This window comes from Phalacrocorax aristotelis, chromosome 7 (genome assembly GCF_949628215.1).
Source record: "Phalacrocorax aristotelis chromosome 7, bGulAri2.1, whole genome shotgun sequence".
Classification (NCBI taxonomy): domain Eukaryota; kingdom Metazoa; phylum Chordata; class Aves; order Suliformes; family Phalacrocoracidae; genus Phalacrocorax; species Phalacrocorax aristotelis.
Genome location: NC_134282.1, coordinates 44,527,724 through 44,552,784, shown reverse-complemented (window position 1 = coordinate 44,552,784; position 25,061 = coordinate 44,527,724). Strand labels below are relative to the sequence as shown.

General features: G+C 43.2%; 1 protein-coding gene across 1 annotated transcript in view; it reads left to right on the top strand.

The window, feature by feature from the left end:
- Window positions 1-5,866: 5,866 nt before the first annotated feature.
- The window catches only part of HDGFL3 (HDGF like 3), a 38,768-nt gene continuing 19,573 nt past the window's right edge, over window positions 5,867-25,061 (top strand). The window contains exon 1 of the mRNA XM_075100490.1: window positions 5,867-6,440. Coding sequence (XP_074956591.1) covers window positions 6,357-6,440 — 84 coding nt within the window. The 5' untranslated portion in view covers window positions 5,867-6,356. The remainder of the gene's footprint in view (window positions 6,441-25,061) is intronic.

Genomic DNA, 25,061 nt, shown 5'->3' with positions numbered 1-25,061 from the left:
ATTCTAGAACAATAAGTACATCCCAACATCAACACGCTGTTCCTGAGAGGGTTTTGTGGTACAAAATGGTCACAATCTCAACAGGTTGCATGCTAGCCACGTTATTTCTTTCTGTTCCCTGGCTTCTGGCACTGTCATTCAGGTGACACAAAAGTGAAGTTACAAAGCTCCTTAAATATATATGTTCTGTTGTCCATGTCAGGATGTAATTATTCATTAAGTCACATTCCAAAAGGCACTTTGATGAATGTACCAGAGGGCACGTGAGAGAAAGCCATTTCTCCAGTATTTATGAGGGGAAACTACGATGGGGTGAGTGTCATGAACCTGGCACCAGATTTATTGTTCCTGTCAACTCTCAACATATTTCTCACCCAATAAATTTCTGAGGCTTTAGATGACACATTTAAAATATTTCTCCAGAGGCAAAATGTCTGTTGCAGGTTTTCTTTGCTAGGTATTATGGTTTTATAGCTTTAGAGATGGAGTTTCTCACCTGGCCGTCTGAAGAGGCATTTTATAGATTAGTATATCAAATGGATATGAGAAGTCATTAGTTTCATTGTAATGAACGATGTCTCTACCAAACACTTAAAATTATGGGAACAGCAAATTAGACTGTTCAACTTCTGTCCAAAAACATAATCTTCATATCACAGATAATGTTTACTGCATATAAATGGAAGTACTAGATTTTGATTATTGTTTCTCAACAAATGGCTGCTAAAGCATCTCACATGCCACAAGACAAAATTCAAAGAACATTGAAGTTTCGAAGTCAAGTAGTCAAATGTTGGGAAACACTTGGGCTCAGGTTGCTGGTGCCACTTTAATTCTGCTTCTTAGGAGGTTTGTGATACAATCTTTAATAATCTCTTTCTGGGTTGATTTGTTTGGCTTTTTCTCCCATAGAAAATCTCAGGCTGGTTACCACTTAAAGACTCCAGTAGGTCATATAGTCCAATACCTTTGAATGCAGTGTCAAGATTTCCACATAAGCTGGTGAGTTAACTGGCATCATAGTTAACAGATCATTAGTCTTTGTTTGGAGAATTTACCAGCAAAGAATGAGACGTACTGGGCCACAGAATTTTGTTAGATAATATGTGGGTTTCCTTGATGTATTCTAAGATATTCTGAAATCTTTGTGTTCTTACACTCATGGCTGCTTTCACCTCTGTATCCTAATGCCTTTCTGTTTCTCTGGTGTCTTTCCCGGGCTTTAGCTCCTGCTCCCCCTCCAGCTTTTCTCAGTTCTCTCTGCATGCAGGACTGGTCACTCCACTCTGGTATACTATCTAGGTACTTGTAGGGAGACAACCGTGTTTTGCTCTCATGAGCTTTGCTTCCACAATCATCTCCACTCATGAGATGAATCACATTCACTTTAGCCTAGAGCGTGTTTAGTCCAGACAGAACATCTGAGACTTGTTTATCAGCCCCTACTGAGTGCATATGAATGCTGTTCGGTGTCTTGCAACTTGGCTACATTTTTATGGATATTCTTAGGATAACAAAAGGTACCTGGTAATTTGGTAATTTTACAGTTATTTCTTCTACTGTCACTGTCAAAAGAGTTCTGATTTTTAGATACACACTCATAATGGAAAACTTAAATTCTGGTGGTTAAATTATGAGAAATATACAAGAAACTGAAAACAAAGGTTTGAACTGGAAATTGTGAAGCAGAATTAACCATATGCATCTTTTGTCTGCTGCAGCTTTAGTTGAAATGCCTGTAGAGAGCAAGGAATGGCAGCAATGCACACTTGCTAATAACATTTCCATCCCATACAAACCTTTCCAGCTAATAGTGAAAGGCTCCCAACCAGAGAGGAAATTAATTTTAACTGAAGTGCTCCGATCTTTTCTGCCTCTAGGATACGCGTTCACACCTCTGCAACCTGTAAAGCAATCACCTTAAAGACTGCCTAATTTAATATGATTAGGAGATTGCTCCAGTGTATAACATAAGAAGATTCATGAAACTGAGTATAGATAACTTGCTCCAGCTATTCACACACTTCTCCCTTCTAAGCTTATTACAGAGACAGCTTGAGATCCCCTCATGAGCTTCTTATCTCCAGTAATTAAGAATATCCTAATGGGCTCGGTAAGTGCCTTTCTGTGCATGTTGGGATGGACATATAACATCATGGCCTCTTTCTGCCTGACATGAAGTAGCTCTGTGATTGCCAACAGTGCTCTCAGACATGTCTTGCAAAGGGGAATGGCTCAGTTGTGACTCAGAACAATTTCCTATTAAAATATTTAACAGACAAGCACAACCTTACTATGGACATAAACAAAATACTAATCATTGTGATCATCGCTGACACATTTTTACATACAGGAAAAGAAAATGCAGAAGGAAAGAAAATTATATCAGCTATAGATAGAAAAGTAAAAAGAAACAATTTTATTTCAGTATCTTACAGTAAAGTTGATTATACAAGTGTCTATGCTGCAGGGCATTTATAGTCTGAGGGATTTGAGCGGGGAAAGCAAAAACTGTAAGGTGGCCAGGGACAGAATTTCAGAGACAAATATAATAATCTGTGTGGCCTCTACAGACACAATATAGGCAGCATCTCACAAAATGGCAAGCGCAAGATAGCAGCATGAATAGGACCCATATGCAAGACAGTTTGCATACAAATGTCCAATATATGTGTCCAAAACTACAATCATGGAGTATTTAATGCAAAACTGACATATGTTTAAAAACTTACTTGTGACTTTGGAGAGTGCTTTTGAAATTAGGACTTTTACATCCACGTTCTCTTTCCTTAAAGATTGATCCACTCTTTTGAATCAATGGAATTCTTTCTCTATGAAAATTTTCAGCGAGGAATATAACTATTTTTCTCCTGGTATGAATAGGGGGGAAATGATCAGGGCAGGCTTAAGGCTTCTCAGTAGCTTAAAACCACTGTTTCCTGGGAATTATTGGGAAAGCAAAATTCCGTAGTGTGGTAGTGGCTTCAAAACAGTTAGCTCAGACACCATCTGTCCTGGGTGACTCATGGTTTCACTACTGACCACACTCCCAGCCCTGCCACCAATCTGCATGGTCCTGCTGGGCCACTGCCTTTACCCCCTTCCCCTGCTCATACTTGTATATGCTGCCCTGCTCTGGAAATATAACACCTGTCTGGTGGGATGAGGAGTGAGAGGGAACTTTGTCTTACCATTTTGGGGAATTCAGGGGGAAGGAGAGACCCATCCCTGCCGCAGGTCTCCCTTGCTCAGTAGGGACATGGTGTTGCTGGCTCTGTGACCTGCTGCTCTTTCTCTGTGCCCAAAGCAGAGTCAGCTGATGACTTCTGTAAATTTAGGACGTGGCCTATATGCATGTAGCGTGTATATGAGCAAGCCCCCGCACCCCGGCATTCATGCTTATGAGCTGAAACTGCTCTTGAAGTGTTTGGAAGAAACTCTCTTCACTCCACTTTCCCACTTCTGTGTAGAAGGGGTAGATGAACTCCCCTTTGTAACAGAAGAGAAAGGAGCAGAATACAGGTGAGACAGCAGATCTCAGGCTTTGTATGCTGTGATCAGTGGCTGACAGGGTTATACACACTGAGAAACTCCTTTGCCATTTGTGCTGAGGTGGTTTTCTGTGCTGTTAATGTGTGGAACATTTGATTTGGTTTTTCATTTATCAGCTGAGAAATTTGCTTTTTCATCCCCATTCTTTCCCAGCATCTTAACCGCAGCTTGACGGAGGAACTGTTTGCAAAGTGTATTTAAGAGTTTGCAGCTGGCCAAAGCTGAGCAGAGTTCTTACCTTGGCAACCTATTTATCCTTTGCAGCCTGTACACAAGAGAAAGAGAGAGCTCCATCCCTGCATGTCCATGGGATGAGTTTTCTTTGGAGCTTCAGTGTGTGATTATCTTCACTACAGACTAGAAACATTTTTCAATCACTGCATCCTCTGCAGACACCAATGCCGGGACAAAAGGAAGTAAAAAAGTGGACATTTCAACAAGATGTTTCAGTTTGGTACCTAGTGGCTTTGAATTTTGCTGTTCTGACATTAGCAATACATTGTTGCATGGATGTGTATAGAATGTGTACAGTTTCCTTTTGGAAGAAATTGGCATACTTCATGCTCCTTTCTGAATTAAGGTCACTAAATAAGTTACTAGAAAAAGCTACTAATATCTGAGATGAAAAACAAATTATGTATTTTTAAAAAAATTTAAAAAGGCAGTTCCACTTCTGTAGTAAGTATTCTGGAGATAAGGCTGGTTTGGGGAGATAATAGAGGTATGGGAGGTAAGACACAACACAGGATTATTCTGGACAGACTCAGATCAGAGTCCACAGCTCCTGTACTCAGAGATTTTATATTACATTTACCTGAAGGGAATTTAAACTGAAATGAGTTATCAATTTTAAAGGATGCAAAATCCTATCCAATGTGAAAGTGAAAGCAAGCTGTTTGGCCACATGTCTATACTGAAGGTGGCTGCATTGGCAACCCTGTCACTGATCTCAGTACTTCAGGAACAGATAACAGCACTGAGCACAGTGCAGGCTGATCATCTAAATGTTTACCCAGCTTCTTGGGGTTTTTTTCCATTGTTAGCATGCTACTGATACCTGAGCTAATGATTTTACAGCAGTGCTTCTCCAAGCAGAGAAGTCCTTATCCTATTTTATGACCCACAGTGACAAACTTTATTGACTTGTGTACTACCAACAGCAGCGTTTGGGTACTAAAACCACATCTGGAGATACCATAAACCAGGGCAGGTGCTAGAAAAGGTGTTTCTTTCCCTTCTTTCTCTGCTATTACCAGCCTTTACAGACCTGTAGCACTCCCTACAGTCCATCTACTCCCTCCCTGAAATGTGACTCTACAGCCTTCAGCCCTAAACCCAAAGGGGGTAGTTGCCATCTTGCACATGGGAATAGTTGGGGAGCCCACTGCTACCATCTCAGCCAAACCTCCAGAAAAATCTTCCCTAAACTTTTCCACTTGTAGCCCAGTTTGCAGGTGCCTTCCTAGTTTTGCTCCTCTAGACAACACTTCGGTATAATAAACGTCAATAATAATTGATTTCTGAACATTACAACTTAACTGGTAACACCATGGTAAAACCAGCAATATCTGGGGTTTAGATTTGTGAGTTCCCAGTGCTTCCCTTCCACAGAGTAGCATGTTTGTAAAAACTGGCATCATCTGGCATTCAGGCAGGTCCCATGACCAGCTCTTTGTGGCTGTGGGGATTTTTTGAGTTTGAGGCTGAGAAGGAAGGTAGAGGGGTTGGTGGTGGGGAAGAGGCTAGCTACAGAAATTGGGAATACTGGGAATACCCTGTGTCCTGGAGCCGGGCCTTCATCCCGGGGGCCTGCTCGGGGCCGGGCGTTTGGCCGCATGGGGAGGGCCGGGGTGAAGCCCGGGGTCCGCAGGCACCCCTGGGCGCAGGCAGCCCTGGGGCAGGGGAGGCCTGTCAGCCGGGCGGGTGCCGGTGGCACCGTGAGAAGCCAACCCACGCAGGGGCCTGGGCCTCCGTGACAAGGGGGGATCAGGGCACCCCCCGGGCCCAAGGGCTGGGAGCCTCCGGCCAGGGGAAACTCGGGGACCTGGCCACAAAAAATCAGCCGGGCTCAGCCGGCTTCTCGCCGCCCAGCCTCCATGTCGGGCGCGCATAAAGAACCATGTCATGCTTCAGCTGGGAAGGAAGGGCCGGGAGGGCCGGGAGCCGCTCTCTGCTCTCCTATTTTCATAGAAACCGATCTGTGTACCTAGAAAATAACAGGAAGGGAAAGCGCGGGGGGAGGCGCGGGCGGGGGGGTGGGTGGGGGGGGATAAGAAGATCCTGTTTTCGGTCGCTGCCCGAGGAGTAATTCGGCGAAGACGGCTCCATATTCCCGGGGCCGCGGCGGCTGCGGCGGGGATGGAGCGGGCGGCGCGGGCGGCGTAGCCAGCTCGCACGGGGGGGCCGCGGGCAGCGCCGCGCCCGCCCGCCCGCCGCCGCGGGGTGAGGGCTCCCCGGCCGCCCCCGCCCGGCCAGGCGCCCCGCCGCCAGCCGGCTCCCTGCGACCGGGGGCTGCTGGGGTTGTGTCCAAGGCCTCCCCCTCCCCCGCGTACACACTCACTCACACACACACACACACACACACTCACACACTCACACACACCCCATCTCCTCCTGCCGCCGCCGCCGCCGCCGGAGAGATCGGGGATCGCCCGCGGCCCGGCCCCGCTCCCGGCTGCGCCCCGTGCCCGGGCGCATCGCACCCCGCGGGGGGGGTCGCCCGGCTGCCCCCGGGGCGGCGTGTGCGGGGCTCGGGGGTGCGGGAGGGCGGGGGGGACACACGGCAGCTCCCGCGGCGGCTCCCGATGGCTCGTCCGCGGCCCCGAGAATACAAGGCTGGAGACCTGGTGTTCGCCAAAATGAAGGGGTACCCGCACTGGCCGGCCCGGGTGAGTACCGCGGCGGGGGCGCCCGGCTCCGGCCCCACGCCGCCGCCCCCCTCGGCCTCCCGCCTGGTGGGCAGCGGCCGGGCCGCGGCGAGCCTCTGCCGGAGGCCCCGGCCCCGCCGGACAGGGGGGACCGCTGTGCGCGCCCACCCCGTTATTATTGTGCATCTTTTCTTTGATCTGCAGATTTCTCCCCGGCCCCCCGGGAGGAGGAGGAGGAGGATGGAGGGGGAGGAGGAGGAGGAGGAAGAAGGGGGGAGGGCGGGGGGCGAGCGCGGGCTGTACCTGGGTTGTTATCGCGGGGAGGAGGCTCGGGGAGCCGGCAGCCCTGCCCGCATGACAACGATGCTGTTTATTATACGCCCTCCCTCGCCCCGGCCCCTACGGCTGCCCCGGCGGGCAGAGGGGCCCCTGGCGCCTGGGGCAGGGCAGGGCGGCCACCTCCCCCGGGCGAGGCGCGGCCCAGGGCCCGGGCGAGGGACAAGGCCTCGGGCCGGGCCCGGGGAGGTGTGCAGGGAAGGGGCACGGCCTGGGGCAGGGCCGGGCCTGGAGGGGGCATGTGGGGCTGGGGCGAGGCCTGGCGGCATGCAGCGCGAAGGAACCGAGGCCCGGCGCCGGGCCGCCGTTGTCACCGGGGCGGCGGGTGCGGGGAGAGCCCGGGGTGAGAGCACGGCGGGAACAGGGGAGTGGGGGGCACGGCTTGGAGTGGAGAGGTTGGGCGAGATGAAGCAGAGCCTGGCTCTGAGGTGTCGCAGTGTCCGTACAGGGCGCTGCCATCCCTGTAGCTCAGCTGCCACCCCCCCGTTCGCCGGGTTTTTGGGTGTTGGGCCTCCGACTTTATTTTGTCTTTTACCGTGTTGACTTCCGTTCATAGTCCTTTGTCATTTTTTGTTTCACACCGCCGTGATATAACTGAGGTGGAAAGGCATCGTGGGCATTTGGCAGTCAGATACGCGCCCCATTGTATTTAAACCATTTTTGGTGCCACTGCAATAATGCAGAGCAGAGCTTTCTCCTCAGGGTCTGGTACTGTGGCACACTATACACGGCCTGTCCCTTCTCTCCTTTTTGGTCACTGTTGTGTAAACTTGCTGCATAACATGCGTTTAGTGAACATACTGGCAGATATCAACCAGCGAGAGTCTGCATTTGCTTGTCTTTTCCAGCCTTACTGGGACAACTGGGTAGTGCTTCATGTCATTTTCTAGTCAAGGGAAGTTGCTGGTCTTTATAAAGAGCGTGAAGATAATGAAGTGTTGTGTGCAACACGCAGGAGGACGTAGATGGGAAGGATAGAGATGGACTGACATTAAGTGTTACCCTTGACAAGAGAGCCCAGAAAAGGCTGGGTGTAAGTTGTGGAAAGTGAACTGAAAGGCGTTCTGAGTGTAACTGAGGAAGCAGGAGAAGTGGTGTTAAACAGCAGACACCGTACAAGGAGGGAAGGCCAGCACCACAGGCTTAAGCAAAGGCCGGTGAAGAGAGAATAGTGAGAGGGTGCTAAATATCTAGAAGCATGTAAGTAAGGTGGTGATTCAATTATTTTGGCAGACCAGGCTAAAATTAGCATGCAAAAGGCTGAACTTAATCAACACTGGGTTGGAGTTTTGTTATTCTATCATTATACAGGTTGGTGGATATACTACCTAAAAAATGGCAATTTATGTCAACAGAACAGCATGATTCACTGAAAGCTGACTTCTTTCCTACCTCTGTCATGGCTTAATTTACTGTGAAAATTTTAATGTGAACAGTTGAGACCACTACCACATTGAAGCAAGTTAATCCATTTCCTTTTTGAGCCTTTGTAAAACTCCATTTGTTTACCCAGAAGCAGAACAGGGCCTTTTGTTTTAATGGCATTTTCTTTCCTTTCAAAAAATTATTATATGCTATAGAGCTGGTCATAGCCTTTGACTGGGTGTCTAAATAGGTATCCAAATGGTGATAATATCCAACAGAGTACATCTTCACTAGGAAAAAATAGGTGTGCTGTTAACATAACTTACTTCCTTTGTGCACGCTAACAGGATGTAAAGTTCAAGTGAAGACAAAGCAGTCTCTAGTTCTAACATGACTTAGCAAGCAGAGATAGAAGCTGCAGAGAGCCCAGGGTCTACCATTGAATCCAAAGAGAGCAGTCAGGCTAGGGGAGCATTAGTACTGAGTTTTAGTTCACTTGAGCGTCAAGAGGTACAGTGTGCTGCTGTAACACACGATGCAGTTACATACAACTTCATGTTAGATCAGGCTGATGTCTGCCTGAACCTAATGTATTGCTCATGAAAAATACAATCCATACCGTCTTTACTAGGACTTTTCTTCATTTCGGTTGCCAAGTTTTGCCTGATGCACGTTTCCCTAAGCGAAGGAAAAACCTAGTGAGGACACTAGCCTTTATTTTGTTCCCCAGAAAACATTATTATTTACAAATAAGAAAAGAAGCATTTGAGTTGAGAATGCACCTCAGATACCCCGATTAACTGAAAGCCTTTTATCCAGGGGATTTACTTATTTCCAGATCCATGAGTGTTTGCTACCTACTTCTTTATTCATTATGCAATTAGTGTGTTTGATCTTTGTATTCTCATGTAAAAATTGACACATTTCATGCTAATATACTAGAGCAACAATACATTTAAATGGCAGTGTTATTGCCCCTACCAAATGGTGTTTTGCATCTCTGAGACCTTAGGCATGAATTTCCTGTCTAGGGACAAACTTCTTAAACTGTGTTTAATAAACCTGAGAAGTGTTAAAGCAGGACAGAAGGACTCTACCCACTCTTTAATAAAACACACAAACATAACTGACCTGGCTCAGCATTGACCATATATTTTTGTGTGCATGGGTAGTGTCATACAGAAAATCTAACTCAGATCCCAGAAGCAGTCCAGCTGCGGTAGTGCAGACCCGCACCTAGCTCAATTACTCTTGTCTCTCATTAGGTATAATGCTTGTGGGCTCAGCCAGCTCCATGTGCACAACACTGCAGACATATCCAGTGTAGGCAGCAATCTCTAATCCTAGACCATTAGCTTTCCGCCCCCTCTCTTCGGAGGTATGCTGATTTAGCGTTCAGCAAGAACAAGACCAGCAAGCCTGACTTTCATCACTGTTGGTGAAGAGAGAGAAACTGTGAAGAAAGTGGCCAGATAGCAATGATACGCCCAGGGACCATTGAAAATTTTTGTCTAATAATTGATGGTGCATTGTAGCAGTCAAAATGCATTTAAATTTTCTTTGTGGATTGGTGTAGAATTAATTTGGAAAGGACCAAACTTACCACGTGGTAATGCCAAAACAGTAATAGCCACTGTACCCTGTTAAAATAGAATTGGTGAATAAAACCATTCTCTTCAAAAGATGCTTTTTGATACTTGGTGTCTGAAAGATGTCGCTTAGGTCTTATTACCTGGAAGGGCTGCTTTGTATTTTGGTATCACATTTTCTGGGGTGAAGCTAAGATTTCCTTTAGCTTAACTGGAGGACAGTAAATAGGTTTAGGGTTTAGGCCCCAAGAATGGTATTGAAGCTTAAGAACAGTAGATAAAATACTGGCAGCAATTAGTTTAACACAGCTTTTACGTTAGCCTGTGATGTCAGTTGTCTTCAGGTGCTCATCAAAAATGCAGAATAAATACCAGCTGGCCAGGTCATCCCTCGCTGTAATCCAACAAATAAACAGTTCTGTATCCAGGTACATGTAAAAATAGAGGGAAGATGTTGTTGTGGTTAAAATATAGGAAATAAGGATTCAGTTAATTCGATGTTTCATGAGTGGTCTTTGCCTTTGAAGCACTGTGTCTTAGTTCCCTGTTTGTAAAAGACACTTAACAACACTTTTCCCTTTAAAAAGGTGTTGTGGAGACAAAATTGCTAATGTTTATGAGTTGCTTGGCTCCTGCCACGATAGGAGCTGTATTAGCACACATAGACAGAAAAATCTCTTTCTTCAGATACCCTGGTTTATCTAGGATAGATGTCTTGGTTTATTGAGAAATTGCCCCTTAAATAGTCACTCCGATGAGATGAAAGGGAAAAACTAGTGGTAGATTCAGAAAGATCAATAATGGTGTTTGTTTTATGAGTGACCCTGAAGAAACAATAAGCACTTAGTTGCTGAAATTAGCTGCTGATTTAAAAATAGGAAGGAAGCTGTTAATGCAACTGTAGAGAGCAGAGGAAAAAGTCTGGAATGACCTCAATAAAATAAGAGCATGCCCAAGTAAATGTCTGATGCCATTATTGAACAGAAATCTAGGATCATAAGGCTGGGGAGATAAGAACTATACTTGGGTAAACCCAAGTAGTTTGTGTAGGGGTGGTAAAGTTGATCTGGGACAATACAAAAGAGATCCAGGCAGGTAAGACAATGTATTTCAGTGCAAAACACATGGATGTTTAGAGCTCTTTGGAACATTTTGTGTTGGGAAGAGAATGCAGCCTTTAAAGTGATGGTGTCACACTGTATGAAGGTGTATTTACTGTCTTGTGAAGGTGAATTTTCTATTTTCTGGACTCCTTTTTGTATTGTCCAATTCCTTTATTGCTACTCTGAATTAACACCTACTTGAACTCCAGATTTGTTAGTTAGCTGACAATCCTCATATGAGAATGTCACTATTAAAAAGCATTTGCCGATAGCAGTGGCAAAATGGTATTTGGGGCACTTTAATGTATTAGAGTTGCAAATGGGTATGAAATTTTTCAGTATATTGCTTAAAGTAATACATAGTAAATGCTGTCATTTTAATGGGATCTAGTGTCTGTGGCAGGCTGAGCATCATAAATGTACGCCTTACATGATAATTTTAGCTGAGCATGTTTCTTCAGTATTGTTGAATATGTCCCCCATCCAGCAAGGCCTGAAAGTATGGTACCTTAAAGCATGAACTAAAGTAATCCAAGGGTAGGGCTTAAAGGTAAGCTTATGCTTAAAGACTTTGTTAGACTAGAGCCTAAAAAGATAAAGCTAGTAACACTATAGTATTACAGTGTAATATAATAGCAGAGACTATTAAAAGAAATTACTACTACAGGGTGACAGAATTCCAGAAGACTTTCAGTATCAGTAAAAAAAAAAACATATTTAGTTTGGACACCTTTGTCTTCCAGTTCAGTGAAGTATGGATGGAGCTAGAGGGTTGACTGTGGTGAAGCTCTCTGTCTCTGTGTAGGACAAAGGCCCGTGTTCTGACGTAGTCTGGTAAAATACAAGATACTTAACCAGGAACAACTTTGGTCAGTTATAATTTCAAGTATGACAGCTTGGAAAAATCAAACTCTTAAACACAGCACAGAAGAAAGTTTCTACATTATAAGTGTTTGATATTTAAAACAGACCGTTTGTTTTCTTACTAGTATAAGGATAAGGGGAGGTAGGTTTTCCCTGGCAGGGTTTATCTTTTCTGGCAAAGAATGACAGACAAAAATCAGATTAGATCCAGAAAACTTCAAAGGGTCCATCAGAAATAGACAACAGATCTTTCTCTGTGTTTTTCTGCCAAAACCCAGTCTGCAGTCTTTTGAGTTTTCTGCTTGGCCATTTGGGACCTGTCCAGTCCATTGCCATGTGCTTTTCTCCTTTTTCCCTTTTTGGTTGCTCTGTTTTATGACCTCACCTTTGCCATGTTACTAAATATGAGTCTCCTGTGACTTCTCCTTTACCAACTCAGAGCTTCTTCTGTTTCTCTCCCTCTTAAATTATGTACCTCACTCATACATGACTCCTTGGAGATCTGCAAGCCATTTTTCTTGCAGATCTCTGTTTGTTCCTTTCTGAGATGAGACACGATTTACTGATCACTGCAAAGGTCTTAACCAAGGAACTAATGGCAAAGTCGTGGCTTCTTCAGGAAGCACTCGGATGACTTCTGCTCTGGTGCATCTGAAAAGAGCACGTTTAAGACAGTGAGTCCTTTATGGAACTGGATTTTACTTTCTAAACCTTCTGCACCAGGTTGACACATGTTGCTTAGACCACATGTAAACTTTTATTTTCAGGTATCTGGTCATTTTTAGAGTAGGTGTGAGTGCCTTTTCAGTGACTTCATCAGCTCATTGAGTACTGTTCCCTTCATCTCCTAAAACAGAAATAACAAAGAGTGAAGTATGAAATCTAGTGTTCGGAAGGTGGGGAACCTCAGCAGCTGATGGTCTTTCTCCATGCTTCTGCATTCTGCTTTAAGTGTGACTTAAAAACAGATTTCATCTGAGGATTGTAGCGTAAAATGGCGTAATTTTTGTACATAAAGTTGAACCATAGCTTCAGTAAAACCTTTCCAGTTGCTCTTGTTTGGCAAACGAATTATTTTGGGGCCAAGATGTTCTATGTTTGTTGTTAACACAGACAGGGATATTTGGAAAAAATTCTTTAAAATTCGGTTCTTTAAATCCCTCTCTGTTTTAATTAGTTTAAATATCTAGCCCCAAATGTGCAAGTCTGATCTTTTTGTGTAAATGACAATAGATTAATACATTTTCTCCTGCAGTTGGAGGAGACTCCTTGCATGATTTTAGGTCCAAATGAAGCTAACCCAGAATGAAGAAAGTTGTCTCAGAAGTTTGAGGCAATAGCAATTAAATTTTTTCATACCCATACTGTACAGGCTTTTTGTTCATCATTTTGAAGCCACTGAATTATTTTCATCAATTAATCTCATGGAAATCATTGGATATATGTTTTGTTTGAAGGAAGGATGCCCCTTTCAGTGAAATCTGTAGCCTGTCAAGTCAATCTCTGTGTTCTTAATACAAAAAGATATGAGGAATGTTAGTTTCCATTATGTTAATTGACAGGTCTTTTCTTTTTATTTTTGTGTGAAAACCTTTTAGGACCCCCAACTGGAATGACAGCAAAACGAAGTCTGAGTTTTCAGTCTTAACTCTTCATTTCTCGATTTCCCCACCATAATAATGCATTACCCACTCTTCCTGCATTTAGGGTAATAAAAACCTTGTAAGCAAGTGATTGCTGACAGTAAGTATATACAATTGTCGTTTCAGGATAGATGAAAGGATTTCCTGAAAATGCAGGAAAGGTGATGACAATGTAGAGAGCTTGGACATTTTAACTGTTTAAAATGGTGTTGTCTGAGCAGTAAGACCTTTCCACTGTATGCTTGAGAGGCATAAGGGAGAACGAGTCTGCCTGAGGCCTCGCAGTAATACTGTAATTCGAGTTATAAATATAGCAACAAACGCTGGAAAATAGCCTGTGTAGAGGAGGCAGGAAGAGGTTGTGGAGCCAGCTTTTGAAAGGTGTTAGGAATTAGCTGAACATCAGAACTCCACTATATCTTTAGGTGCCTCGGTACTTTCCAAGTCTTCCCCCTGTACCATTTGTATCTCTGATCTCTACGTACCATGGACATGTATGTGTGTGCGTATACATACCTATTCTGGGCATATACACACCCCTATAGAAAAGACAGATGCTAAAAACATAGGTGTAGCACATTGCTGTGGTAGCACATCACTTGACTCTGGACTCCAATAGAGGCAACATCAACAGAAAGGCCCAGTAGTTTGGCTGAAGCACAATAGGAACAATTAGAATAAACAGTTATTTGAAAGATTACAAGAAATATTTGGCAGACAAGTGCGTATCATGAGGTAAAGCTCCTAAAACTTAAAGAAGGAAACAGATCCTTGCTTCTTCCTCCTGGGAAGGTCTCTGCATTACTGGGTTTGCACATCTGAGATTGTTTCATTCATTTGTGTAACAGCCACTTCTAAACTTGATACAGAAATTGGAAATAAACTGCAGATTCATGTCCAGTTTTCCTTTCTTCTACTCAGACTATATGACATGACAGTCTTGATAATACTTACTTTTACCTAAAGGGTATAAGAGACCTGGCTTTGGTGTTGTTTTGGGGTTTTTTTTTTGTGGTTGCTTTATATTCATTTTTTGTTCTAGAAAACAAAAGGAAGGTAAGAAATTTGAGTAAATGCTACAGTATCTTAACAAAACAATGAGCTTCATGTTATGATGTAGTTCGTATCACCCCATTCTGAAGTTCCCCATCCTTCAAATGGTCTCAGGTCAACCCAAATATTATTCTTGGCATCACTGCTGCTCCAAAAACACACATAATGTTCTTGAATTTCAGAAGGATTTAATCTGTCTCCTGGCTTTTTGCAAAGCCCTGCTGAAATCTGAAAATACCTGCAGTCAACATAAAGGGAGGAGACGACACTGTACTGTGCTCTAGGTAGCTCCAAGTTAGAAGGGGCAGGTGTCCATAGTCTTTGGTCTCGTAGAAAAGTACATTTTAATCTCTTTCAGTTTTCCATCAGCAGACTGAAAGGATAATTAGCATACATCTGTAGCCCTGAAAATGCAAACTGGAAACAACTGTTTATTTTGCCTTGCAGCAACATGTAAAAACCTAGAGAGAGGCTGTTTGCCAGCTCTAGTTTGGCTGTTTGAATAGAAGACATCATGTAACAAAAGAGGAAAAACAGGGCAAGGAATATCATACACCAAAGAATTTCTTTAAGACCATCAGTTAACAAAGCGTCCTACGTACAGCAGGGTAAGTAGGGCTGGGAAGGAAGGAAAAAGTTCCAGACTGTAGGGACTTTACAGGTATTACTGTGGTGTCACAGATGTCAACTAGGAAACAGTGTGTCAGCCTTTAAAGTCAGTAACTTTGTCCTCCTTGGGCTTGGAAAGCACCTTCCTGTGAAGCTACTTAAAATACAGAAAGTAAAACCACACTGAGGCAGCGAGTAGGAGAAACGTTACGTCTGGGAGAGCTCAAGGCACAATTGCACAATAATGCAAACCATTTCTGGGAATCGATTCCATATCAGACTGGATTACTAAATGTACTAAATATAAGTACATATTGAAACTTAATAATAACATAGGGAATGACCTTACAGAAATATGTAGCATCAGTCTGGAGATGCAGTCCAGGTGAGAGAAGCAGGGAAGTACAGATAGAGGAGCAAATGCTATAGTGCAAAGAACAGCTCTGGAGTTACTGTCCTTCCCTTTATATGTTTATGCATTTTGCATAGGAAGTCATTGGATACAAGCAGGTCTTTTTTGCTAGTTTTTCTTCAGCTCCACAAATCTTGCATTTTTACAGTGTTCAAGCCTCCATGAAGGGGATACTGTGAACCTCTTCTTTTAATTCCTGGAGGATGGAGTATCTTCCTCAGCTGGATTCTCCTCCATCTGAAGAAAACAAGAATTCAGGTTTCTGTTCCTGGATGTTACCCTAGTCCCTAACCTACTGTTTGGTAACTAGGAGGCAGTTCCTCCAGCTCCGGCTCCATGTATCCTTTGGGAAAACTTTAGATGTAGGGCACTTGCATTTCACCTTTTCTATGGCGTGTATCAGTATCTTCCCGCTACAGCAGCTGTGGGGTGGCGGGGAAGGGAGGAAAGCCCAGACTCAGTGGCCTTTAGAGTAGCAGGTGCCATAGGTTGGCCATCCTGACCAAGCAGCATAAGATGGTGCCGGAAAGGAAAGGACTGTGCCTCAAAAGGAGGTTTGTGTCCTTCCTTCTCTCGAGGAGTTTTGCCTTTCTCTTTCCTGCTGCTTGTGCACAGACCACCCACAATGGCTGAGGGAGGCTCCAGAGTCAGCAGGCATGGAGGGGCGTGATTTTCACCCCACAGCAGAACTGAGGCTGTCCACACACGGCCTTCCTTCCTTGGGATATAATTTATTCTTTGTCACTGTATGTAAATCAACCCCTCCAGCCCCACCAACTGCTTTTTGGTGTGTGCATTGACATAAATATCTGTGTATTTTTCTTCAGCTTCCTTCAACGTACCAGCCTGTACAGTGATGTCCTGCACAGGGCCGAAATAATTTTCCTGGGTGCGGTCACACCACGTGGGGGTTGTCTGTCAGCTCTCTGGCGGGATATGTGTTTGCATATGGGGATTTCTGCATATTGCCTTGACCTTTGCAGCACGTCGGTTGTTCAAATGTAACTTGTGGTCCACTATTGGCTTCCTGTAGTATTGCTGCTTCCAGCTTTCTCTCTCTTACGTTGCCAGTCTGTTTTCCCAGATGTGTTAGCTTTTTCCTCTTGCAAACTAAATTTTTATTTACTTACAGCTCATTTTTCTCACAGACCCAGGACTCTGTGAGTCAGTTGTCGTATTGGTTTTACCATCACTGGGTATAGTGGAGTGACTACATGTTTATACATACATAAATGTAAGCATAAGAGACTATCTTTGTCTTAATATGTGCAGAGGTTCCCAGCTTACTGTCCCACATGCCTCTTCCAGAACATGGAAGAACGTCCTAAGTGAGGCAGATCCTGGCAAGGAATACACCTAAGCAAGGCATCTCATGCCAGGCACTCCGCCCTATTGTAGTGGCATCTTTTGTCATCTTTTTCATAAACTAGTTAGTTGCTAGTTGGTTTTCAGCCCGGATGTCACTGTTTCCATCTAAGCCAGTGTAAATTCGTATTTCTGTAAGGATTTCTTCAGACACTGTTATCTGAAATCCAATTAGGTAGCATTCATTCAGGATTAGTCGCATGTGGAAGTGTTTGCAGGATTGAGGTCCCTGTGTTCTTAGCAGTGTACTATTACCACTGTGTTTCATTATCCTCCAGCAGGCATGGGCTCGGGTATTTAATGTGTTTTAGCTGTAGCCCTGTGCACATCCACTGCAGGGCTGGAGGCTTGCTGTCCTGGTGGTTATGGAATAGCGGAAGATGATACCTATCCCATTAGTTTGCTCTCTAAAGACCGTGTCCCAAAGGCAGCGAATGAGTTCAACTGCAAAGAGTTTCCTTGATTTCAATAAAACTGCTTACATGTGTGCTGCCGTGACTGTAGAAGCATAAAGTAGGACCACAGCCTAAGGGAGAAGGCAGACGTTCATCTTAAAAAAGAAAAAAATAAAAGATGACATGCCTTACTGCAGTGCCTCTCCAAATACCAGGGCTTTTGGAAGATACTAGTCGTGCAGCAAACTCAACAGATAATTCTTTTCATATGGTGTCTGGATCAGGTGACTCACATATGTTCAAATTTTCAGGTACCCCTTTTTGCTGCTTTTTATCAGGAGTTCTTTTTCAAAATCCTCCTCTTGCGCAAACTTTATTTTTCTTTGTCACAGGCTTTTAGAAGAAGGTAGCATAAAGTTACTAAGCCTTGTGGTTAGAATTTTAATTTCTGCAAAGATATATCACTAGTAATGTGCTTGTTCTATCTGTTAATATTTTGTTTCCTTTGCATTTATTTGAGAGACTCTGCTTTGATGCTTTTTATTGTTGTTAAGGGAGTGGGTCAGTTTCTGAGCAGGTTTTTTTAATTGGTACTTCTGATAAAATGACAAGAGTTCTGCATTAAAGGATGAAAACAGATTAGAGAAGACACATTTGTCAGACAAGGGTCTTCAGCATTAAAATGCTGTGGATATTTTCCCCTTATCTTTTGGAAGATGTTTTATGCCGTCTCCTGCCTTACAAATGAATGGATTCACCTGCATATATAATTGCCATGTTATTGTGCTGGATGGGATCTGATCTTACAAAGACAATGGCTGCCAAACGGTATGCCCAGCGGTGCTTGCAGGATCGAGCCTCTAGCTGTGACATTTCTAGAAGCCATAATAATAGAGATTTTAGTGGCAATATGTTAAGAAGAAATGCCAGTTTCTTTAGGAGATGTGGGAGCAAGGGGAACAATTTTTTAATGAGAAGCTTGTACTTTTTCTGAAACATTTGCTGCTAGGCGAAGGTGTTAGTTCACTTGTTTGTCAAATGTCAGCAATACAGTTGACCTGGTATAATAACAGGGGTGTCAGGGTTGTCTCCAAGGCAGATTTATTGAAAAGGACTGCTGTCACGAATGCTATATGTGAGAGTGAGTTGGGGACCTTGAGGATTAAAAACAGTGTGAGCTTTGGTTGTGGTGCATGGTTTGGACATGCCATGTGTCATCACCAGTGTGTTAAAAAGTAAAGGCAAGTGACACTACACTTAGAATTAAAATTTTGAATACTGACTGAAAGGCTTTTGGTTGGATTTTGTTGATTTGTATGAGGTGTTTGTAAACACTGATCTGGATCCCAGGATAATTGTGATGTGCAGTGTTCCCTAATGTCCCTCCTAGTTCCAGATGTGTGTCTCACTAACCAAGTTCTCTTCTATGTGTAATTGCCTTTTCCCAGTAATTTGCACAATATGAGTCAGAATAATATGCTGTTTCTTTACAGCTGCTTTTTAAAACAAAATGGTTACCTGATTTAAACCATGTTTTTTACTGAGCCGCTAAGGGAGAGTGCTAGGCTCCCATGCTTAGTATGGATGTTATTCCTGGTTCAGAGGTAAAGAGTGTTTTAAAAATTTAATATTAATGTATGCGGGAAAACAGATATTACAGTTCCACATGTGTAATTTGTCCCTTGACAGCCTGTATCCTTTTAAAATCATCATTCCTTTAAAATTAATCTTCTGATTACCCCTCCAAGTCCGGTATAGAAGTGAGAGAGAGCGATGGCCAGAAGCCCCTGGTGGTGTTTGGAGAAGGAAAGTTAGAGAAAATCAGACACTTTTGGAAGAAAGCAGATTCTGGAGTAAACTTTGTGACTTCTGTAACATAACAGCAGCTGAGTCACTAGGTTTCGTAGATAACTTGTGCTCATAGAAACATTCTGAGAGGTTATTTGAAAGTAATACAAAATACACCTACCTCATACACAAATTGAAGTTAACTTATTGGATAGAAAGAAAGGATATTATAAAGTAATTCTTAATCCTACAAGTATGTAAACATGTAGGCAACTTCAAGCCCACAGTTAAACCATGTAAATGAAAAGAGAGTACTCATATGCTTAAAATTCATAATTAGGGTTTGTGATGTAGAATGTATTTTTTAGAATAATGGGCATGCCACCCTAGCAAGTATGGTCACTACCATGTTGATATATTCAACTTGTCTCTGACATGAATGCCACTTACAGCTCTGAAGACACATATTTTTGTCTTTCATGTTGTTATTATTTCATTTGAGTAATTTTTTTCTAACATGGCTTAGTAACTAGGATTTAAGTTTGTAGGTCTGCGTGTAATAGTGGAGTGTTTTGAGTATTTTTATATGAACAGTTTCATTCCTGTAAGCTGCTGCTTGAGTGTTTTTGTTTGTTTGTTCATTTTGATAATGTTCATTTTGATAAATAAGGCTGTTAGTCTTTTAGGAACTATCAAAGTAAATTTAAGCAACATTATGTTTTTGGTCAAAACTAAATGAAAACTCTTATTCTGAGGTTTTGGAAGCAGAAAAACAGGCAGGTGGGGAGGAGTATGACTTGGCTTGGAAAAACTTGTTCCTGATGCTCTTTAGGCAGACAGATTAAAATTCCTAAGAGTTTAACCTAGACTGAGAGACTTTGCAAAGAAGATATTTGACACCATAATGACAGCTCCTGGAAACCTGAGCAGAGATTGAAAGCAAAGCCAGTAAAAATACCAAAGCTGGGTCCGAGTACTGCATGGAGACCACTGTGACTCCATGAATCTCTCTTCATTCTATAGTTTTAGTGACCCAGGCGACACAGGCAAAAGTTCCATCTTAGCAAAACAGTCTGCCAGTTTAATTGGTTGTTTGTACCATAGATGGTGGCTAAGGCTGCGGGAGTAATGGAAACAATTATTTACAGGCAGTTGTTAGGTTTATAGCCACCCTAAGCTTTCTACAGACATGGAGCTCTTCTGCAGGCAGGAGTTTGCAGTTCGTCAGCAGAGTAAACAGGAAAATCTGCGTTTGAATGAAAAATTGTTGCAAATCACTGAATTTCACTGGCTTTGCAGTTAGATGCTGTTGCTTCTCATTCCCCTCGCAGACTGTGTACATGTTGTTGCAGGTGTTATTTGCATCACAACAAAATAATTGGCCTATGTGCCAGTGATGCTTGGTGGTTATACTTGTCCCTTAGTCCCAAAATCCAGACTGAGGCCTCTCCCCTGCTGAAGAGTCCCAGTCCACCATCTCACGTGAGCACCCTGAGTGCTGCGATGAGGTGCTCTGAGCGTGATTGTGCTTCTGCACTCCTCAGCGCCAGGATATAGTGTCTGTTCAGGGACCTCCACCACACTTGGAGCCTGCAGAAGGTACCTGTTCGTGTGGCCTCTGCTATGTGTATGCAGCTCAGCTGGTGCAGGCTACCTGTTCCTGCAAGAGGGGGGTAGGTAATAGGTAAATTAGTTTATGATACTGTGAAACTGAAGCTTATGTTTTGAAGCAATTGCTTAAATCCTGCAAATAGATATTCTGGTGTGAACATGTACACTCAGGTATTTAAGACCATGAGTCTTCATGGTCCGCGGGTCCACAGATAGCAACATAACGAAGACAAATACTTGCTTCGCTGTGTCTCCATTCCCTCTGGAGGACTGGTCAGGATACTCATGTATTCTCACCTCTACTGCAGCACCCAAACCTCAGAGGGTTGCAGGGCACTAAAAATGTTCTGTGCTTTTAAGGGACCAAGATTTTGTGTTCTTTCCCCATATAACAGCAAGCATTTTTTATGCAGGAGCTTGTTCAGTGACAAGGAGTGTTTCAGTCCCCTGATATTATACTCCTTAGCTGCAACTGATGGTAACAAAACAGGTCACAGAGGTGACAAGCAGGAAGGTTTTCTGTACCCAAAGGCCCAGATGATAGTTGCAACCTCCAGAGTGTCAAGCTTGAATCCTGCCTAGCAGGAACCTGCGGGCTGCAGCAAGTGAAGCAGATTGTTCCCTTCTTTGTCTCTAGTATGTTTGTGTTCACCCTGACACAAACTGGAGGCTCATATGCTGGGACCTGCAGTCTCCATCGATCACATTTCCTTACTCAAAACAATTTTAGCCGCAAGCTGTAGGTTTTGTGTACTTTGTGGGAAGATGGACCAAATATTGCATAGGGACACTCGGTATTCTTCAGCCTGGAAATACTGTGCCAATCCAATTTTTTAAACTGACTTTTGGGGGAGGTAAATTACATTGGAAAAGAAATAGTAAATTCAGCCACCCAAGTCTAGGAGACTGCAATCTTCCAGAAATTTGCTTACCTTTTGGCTTTAAGTGTGCCAATATGAGTATAAGGACTAGCAACACTTCTTTTAATAAAAGCTTGAACAGTGGAATATGGAGCTTCCGATATGTGGAACAGATGAGCCTCAAGTATAAAATTCACTTGTGTGTATTTGACCAAATGTCAACACTCTAGGCAGGGTGCATCTGATTGAAAAGGTTTTTGATCAAGTTGACTGGCCAAAAAATCTTATCTCATGAATATAGCATTTTTCCTTAAAAATAAACAAAATCAATGAAATAGTAAAATTCTAGTGTAAATATTGGAAGGCCAAAAATATTCCTCAGTCTAATGAGTTCTTCCACAATTCACCCACTCTTTCTAGCAGATGCGATACGGAAGGTGGCAGGGATTGTCTGAGCACTGTGGGAAGGAAGGTGGTATGACTTTTCATGTACTTTTGGCTTATGGAAAGAGAGTGGCGGGAGAGAAATATGGTGTTTATGAACGTGCACTCCCTAAAATTTCTTGCTTGTTGGTGTCTTGACTGGTTAATTAGTTTTTATTTGCTGTATGTCTTCCAAACACATTTTTGTATGTGCATTTCTTGCACACTTTTATATTTCCAGACAAGAATATTTGTAGTAAGATGGTAAAGTAGGATAACCAGATTTCATCATCAGAATCTGCTTTCACTTGTTACTATGGTTTGCTCAGGTCGATGTACATTGCAAAACATATTTTGATATCTGAGGAATAATTCAGACAAAGGAGAATCGAGCTTCAGTATGCTTATGGGGAAGAAAAGTAAACACAAAATTCCTCAGAGCTGGCAATATTTCTTGAAAATGAACCACCTCTCCCCACCCATCCACAAAGAAAAAGTAATTTTGTGAGCCATGAAACTTAAGAAGTTTATTTTTCTCTGGCTTGCCTTTATGTGGATTCCCTGTTGTCTGATATTTTGGTTGAGCCTTCCATTGCAAGCCATCTATCAGTATATGGACTACTTTTCTGTCCATCTTCTGATGGTCAGCCTATTTATCACAAAGCATGGGAAAACTTAATATCTCTGTGGCCTTTCTCTTTTGTCTGGTTTGGCAAAATTGTCTGATGGGTCCCTGAGTTATTGCACGTAGAAATCAGATGAAAATAGTGTGATCATATCCTTTCCTTAGGGAAAAGACTGGGGTGAAAAAATCCTAGTGGTAGCACCATTGCTTCACTCACAGTGGCAGGGAAATGCTTCATTTGGAGAAAATGGAGCATTTTTTTTCAGCAGTCTAACTTTGGGGTGTGCTCACTGGGAGAATCACAGCTTGGTAACCTGAAATCCTCCTGACAGAGCTGGAAGTATTTGTTATTAGTAATACCTAGCATTTTAGCAGTGGACCCCAAGAGCTTTGTAAGGAGAACAGTACCATAGTCCCCATTTGTAAAAGTGAGACTAAAGGAGATGCAGTGATGTGGCCAAGGTCATCCCAGAGGCCAGTTGCAGAGATAGAACTAGCCTTTGTACCCCGAGCCTTCTCCTCTGACAGTCCTCTGTCCACCAGCCATGAAAGCTCACAGAGGACTTGAATCACATTAATAGATCTGTTATCAACAAAGTCATGCATATAGATACCAGTCACGCAGAACTAAGCTTTGGCCCCATTTTCATATTGAAGATTAAAGCAGCTCTGCAGAAAGTGTATTTCAACTTTCTGTCTTAAAAATATGCTGCTAATTAGGGATGTAAAGGGGCTGAACTCAGCTGCAAGACTGCTGATATTTCCTAGTGAGATGTTGCCTGCCAGCATTGTTTGGACTCCAACTAACCCTTCATTGTCTTCTATCTTGTTGAGGTCCTGAGCATGCACAGGAAAAAAAGGAGGATTGATGTCTTTATATTGTCATTTCTGGCCGTCTGCAGGATACCCTTCAGCCATTTTCAGCAGTACTCAAAAGTATGCTCTGCTGTTTTTAATCTTGTTTTGGGTTTTGTTTTTGCTGGTGGCGTTCTTCCATGCCCAGGGACTTTTTTAATTTTTACCTTTGTAGCTGTGCAATTCTACCTTATTAAGCTGGAATCTTTCTAGTCTCACCCTTCACAGGGCTATCTTTTATAATGGGTAAAAAAGTGCATATGCCAGCATTCCACACTAGGAATTCTAGTATGTGATGTACATCGGGGAAGGAGCTGTGCTCTACTTCAAATATCATACAGTCCTGATAAATGAGAGAAAAATTCTGCAGTCTCCAATCAGCTTTAGTTGGATTGCTGTTCAATTTAAGTACTACAGAATTGGAGTCACAGTTTTTAGCTTGGAGGAGGTTGGATTTTTTTTTTCTTTCTTTGTTTTTTTCTACATTTTAGGATCCTCTGGGGAAAAAATTAATATTTTACATTAAATAGAACAGTATTTTAAATAATGGTTTAGAAAAGATACTGCCATACCGCTGACTCCCAGTAGCATTAGCTATTAAAAAGCATATTAAATCCATCTGAATAAAAATGTTGCAGAAAAGCAAGATATCCTATTTTAATAATGGATTTTGAAGAGTATTGCTTTTACCCATCTAGAGTTTTGCTAATAAGCTAACTGCAAAAGATCAAGCTGCTTGCATGTATTGAGCAATAATAAGCAACTTGAACCACTTTCCAGCAAAAATACTATAGGCCTTTGCTCAACTGCTGTGCAGTGACTCCAGGGATTTCAGTGGGAGATACTGATCTCTGCAGCGCTTCTGTGTGCTTTTGCCAATCAAAGGCATTTACAGTATGTCAGAACAATCAGTGACTACTGCTCTGCAGTTTTAATTCCCTCTTTTTGCAGAATAAAAGGACTTGTTCTTGTGGTTTCAGTGCCCACATAAGCATCTCTGTATGCTGAAGTAAAGCTTTCTTGTCTGTACTTGTGGACCTGATAGGTATTTTTGCACAATGCCTTTTTTTTCAGTGTAAAATTCTGTTGGAATATAATGGAACAGGGTCTGGTCTGAAAGCCACCCTGACAGCCTGGAATTCCTGCTTCTGAGCAGCAGCTTATCCACAGCACAGAGATTTTGTGATAGCCATACAACATGACACCTGCTGTCCCTCCAAGTGGAAGAAGACGCATCTGGGTTGCCCTTCCACTTTGATGGGCAGAACTGCCCCTTTCTTGACTGCTGCAATAACATAAACCTCCACAGGAAGCTGCTTTACATAGACAAGCAGAGAGACAAAGCTAGCCATTTTCTCTGTGTGTCAGAGACATGCTTCCCATTTTGCAGGGAATGTAGAGCTCTGCAGAGCCGAACACCCAGGAGTGGGTGCAGCATCCTCTGGTCCTGCACCAGTCCTCGAAGGGAGCTCCTCTGCCTGTCTGGAATATGCCACATTATCCCACAGGCAGGCACGGGGATGATTTGTGTTTCTGGGAGCCACAGTTGTTCTCGGAGGGCAGCTCTGCACTGTTGTCCTCACAGGACTACTGCTGTACAGCTCCAGTCCAACCCACCCAGCCACTGCCTCCCTCCCCAAGGTCCGTAACCTCATGGCAACTGGGAAGAAGGAGTTGCAGTATGAGTGCTGCCAAACCCAGGCTGTGAGAAACAGTTGGAAATACTCCCTGAGAAGTCAGCAATTA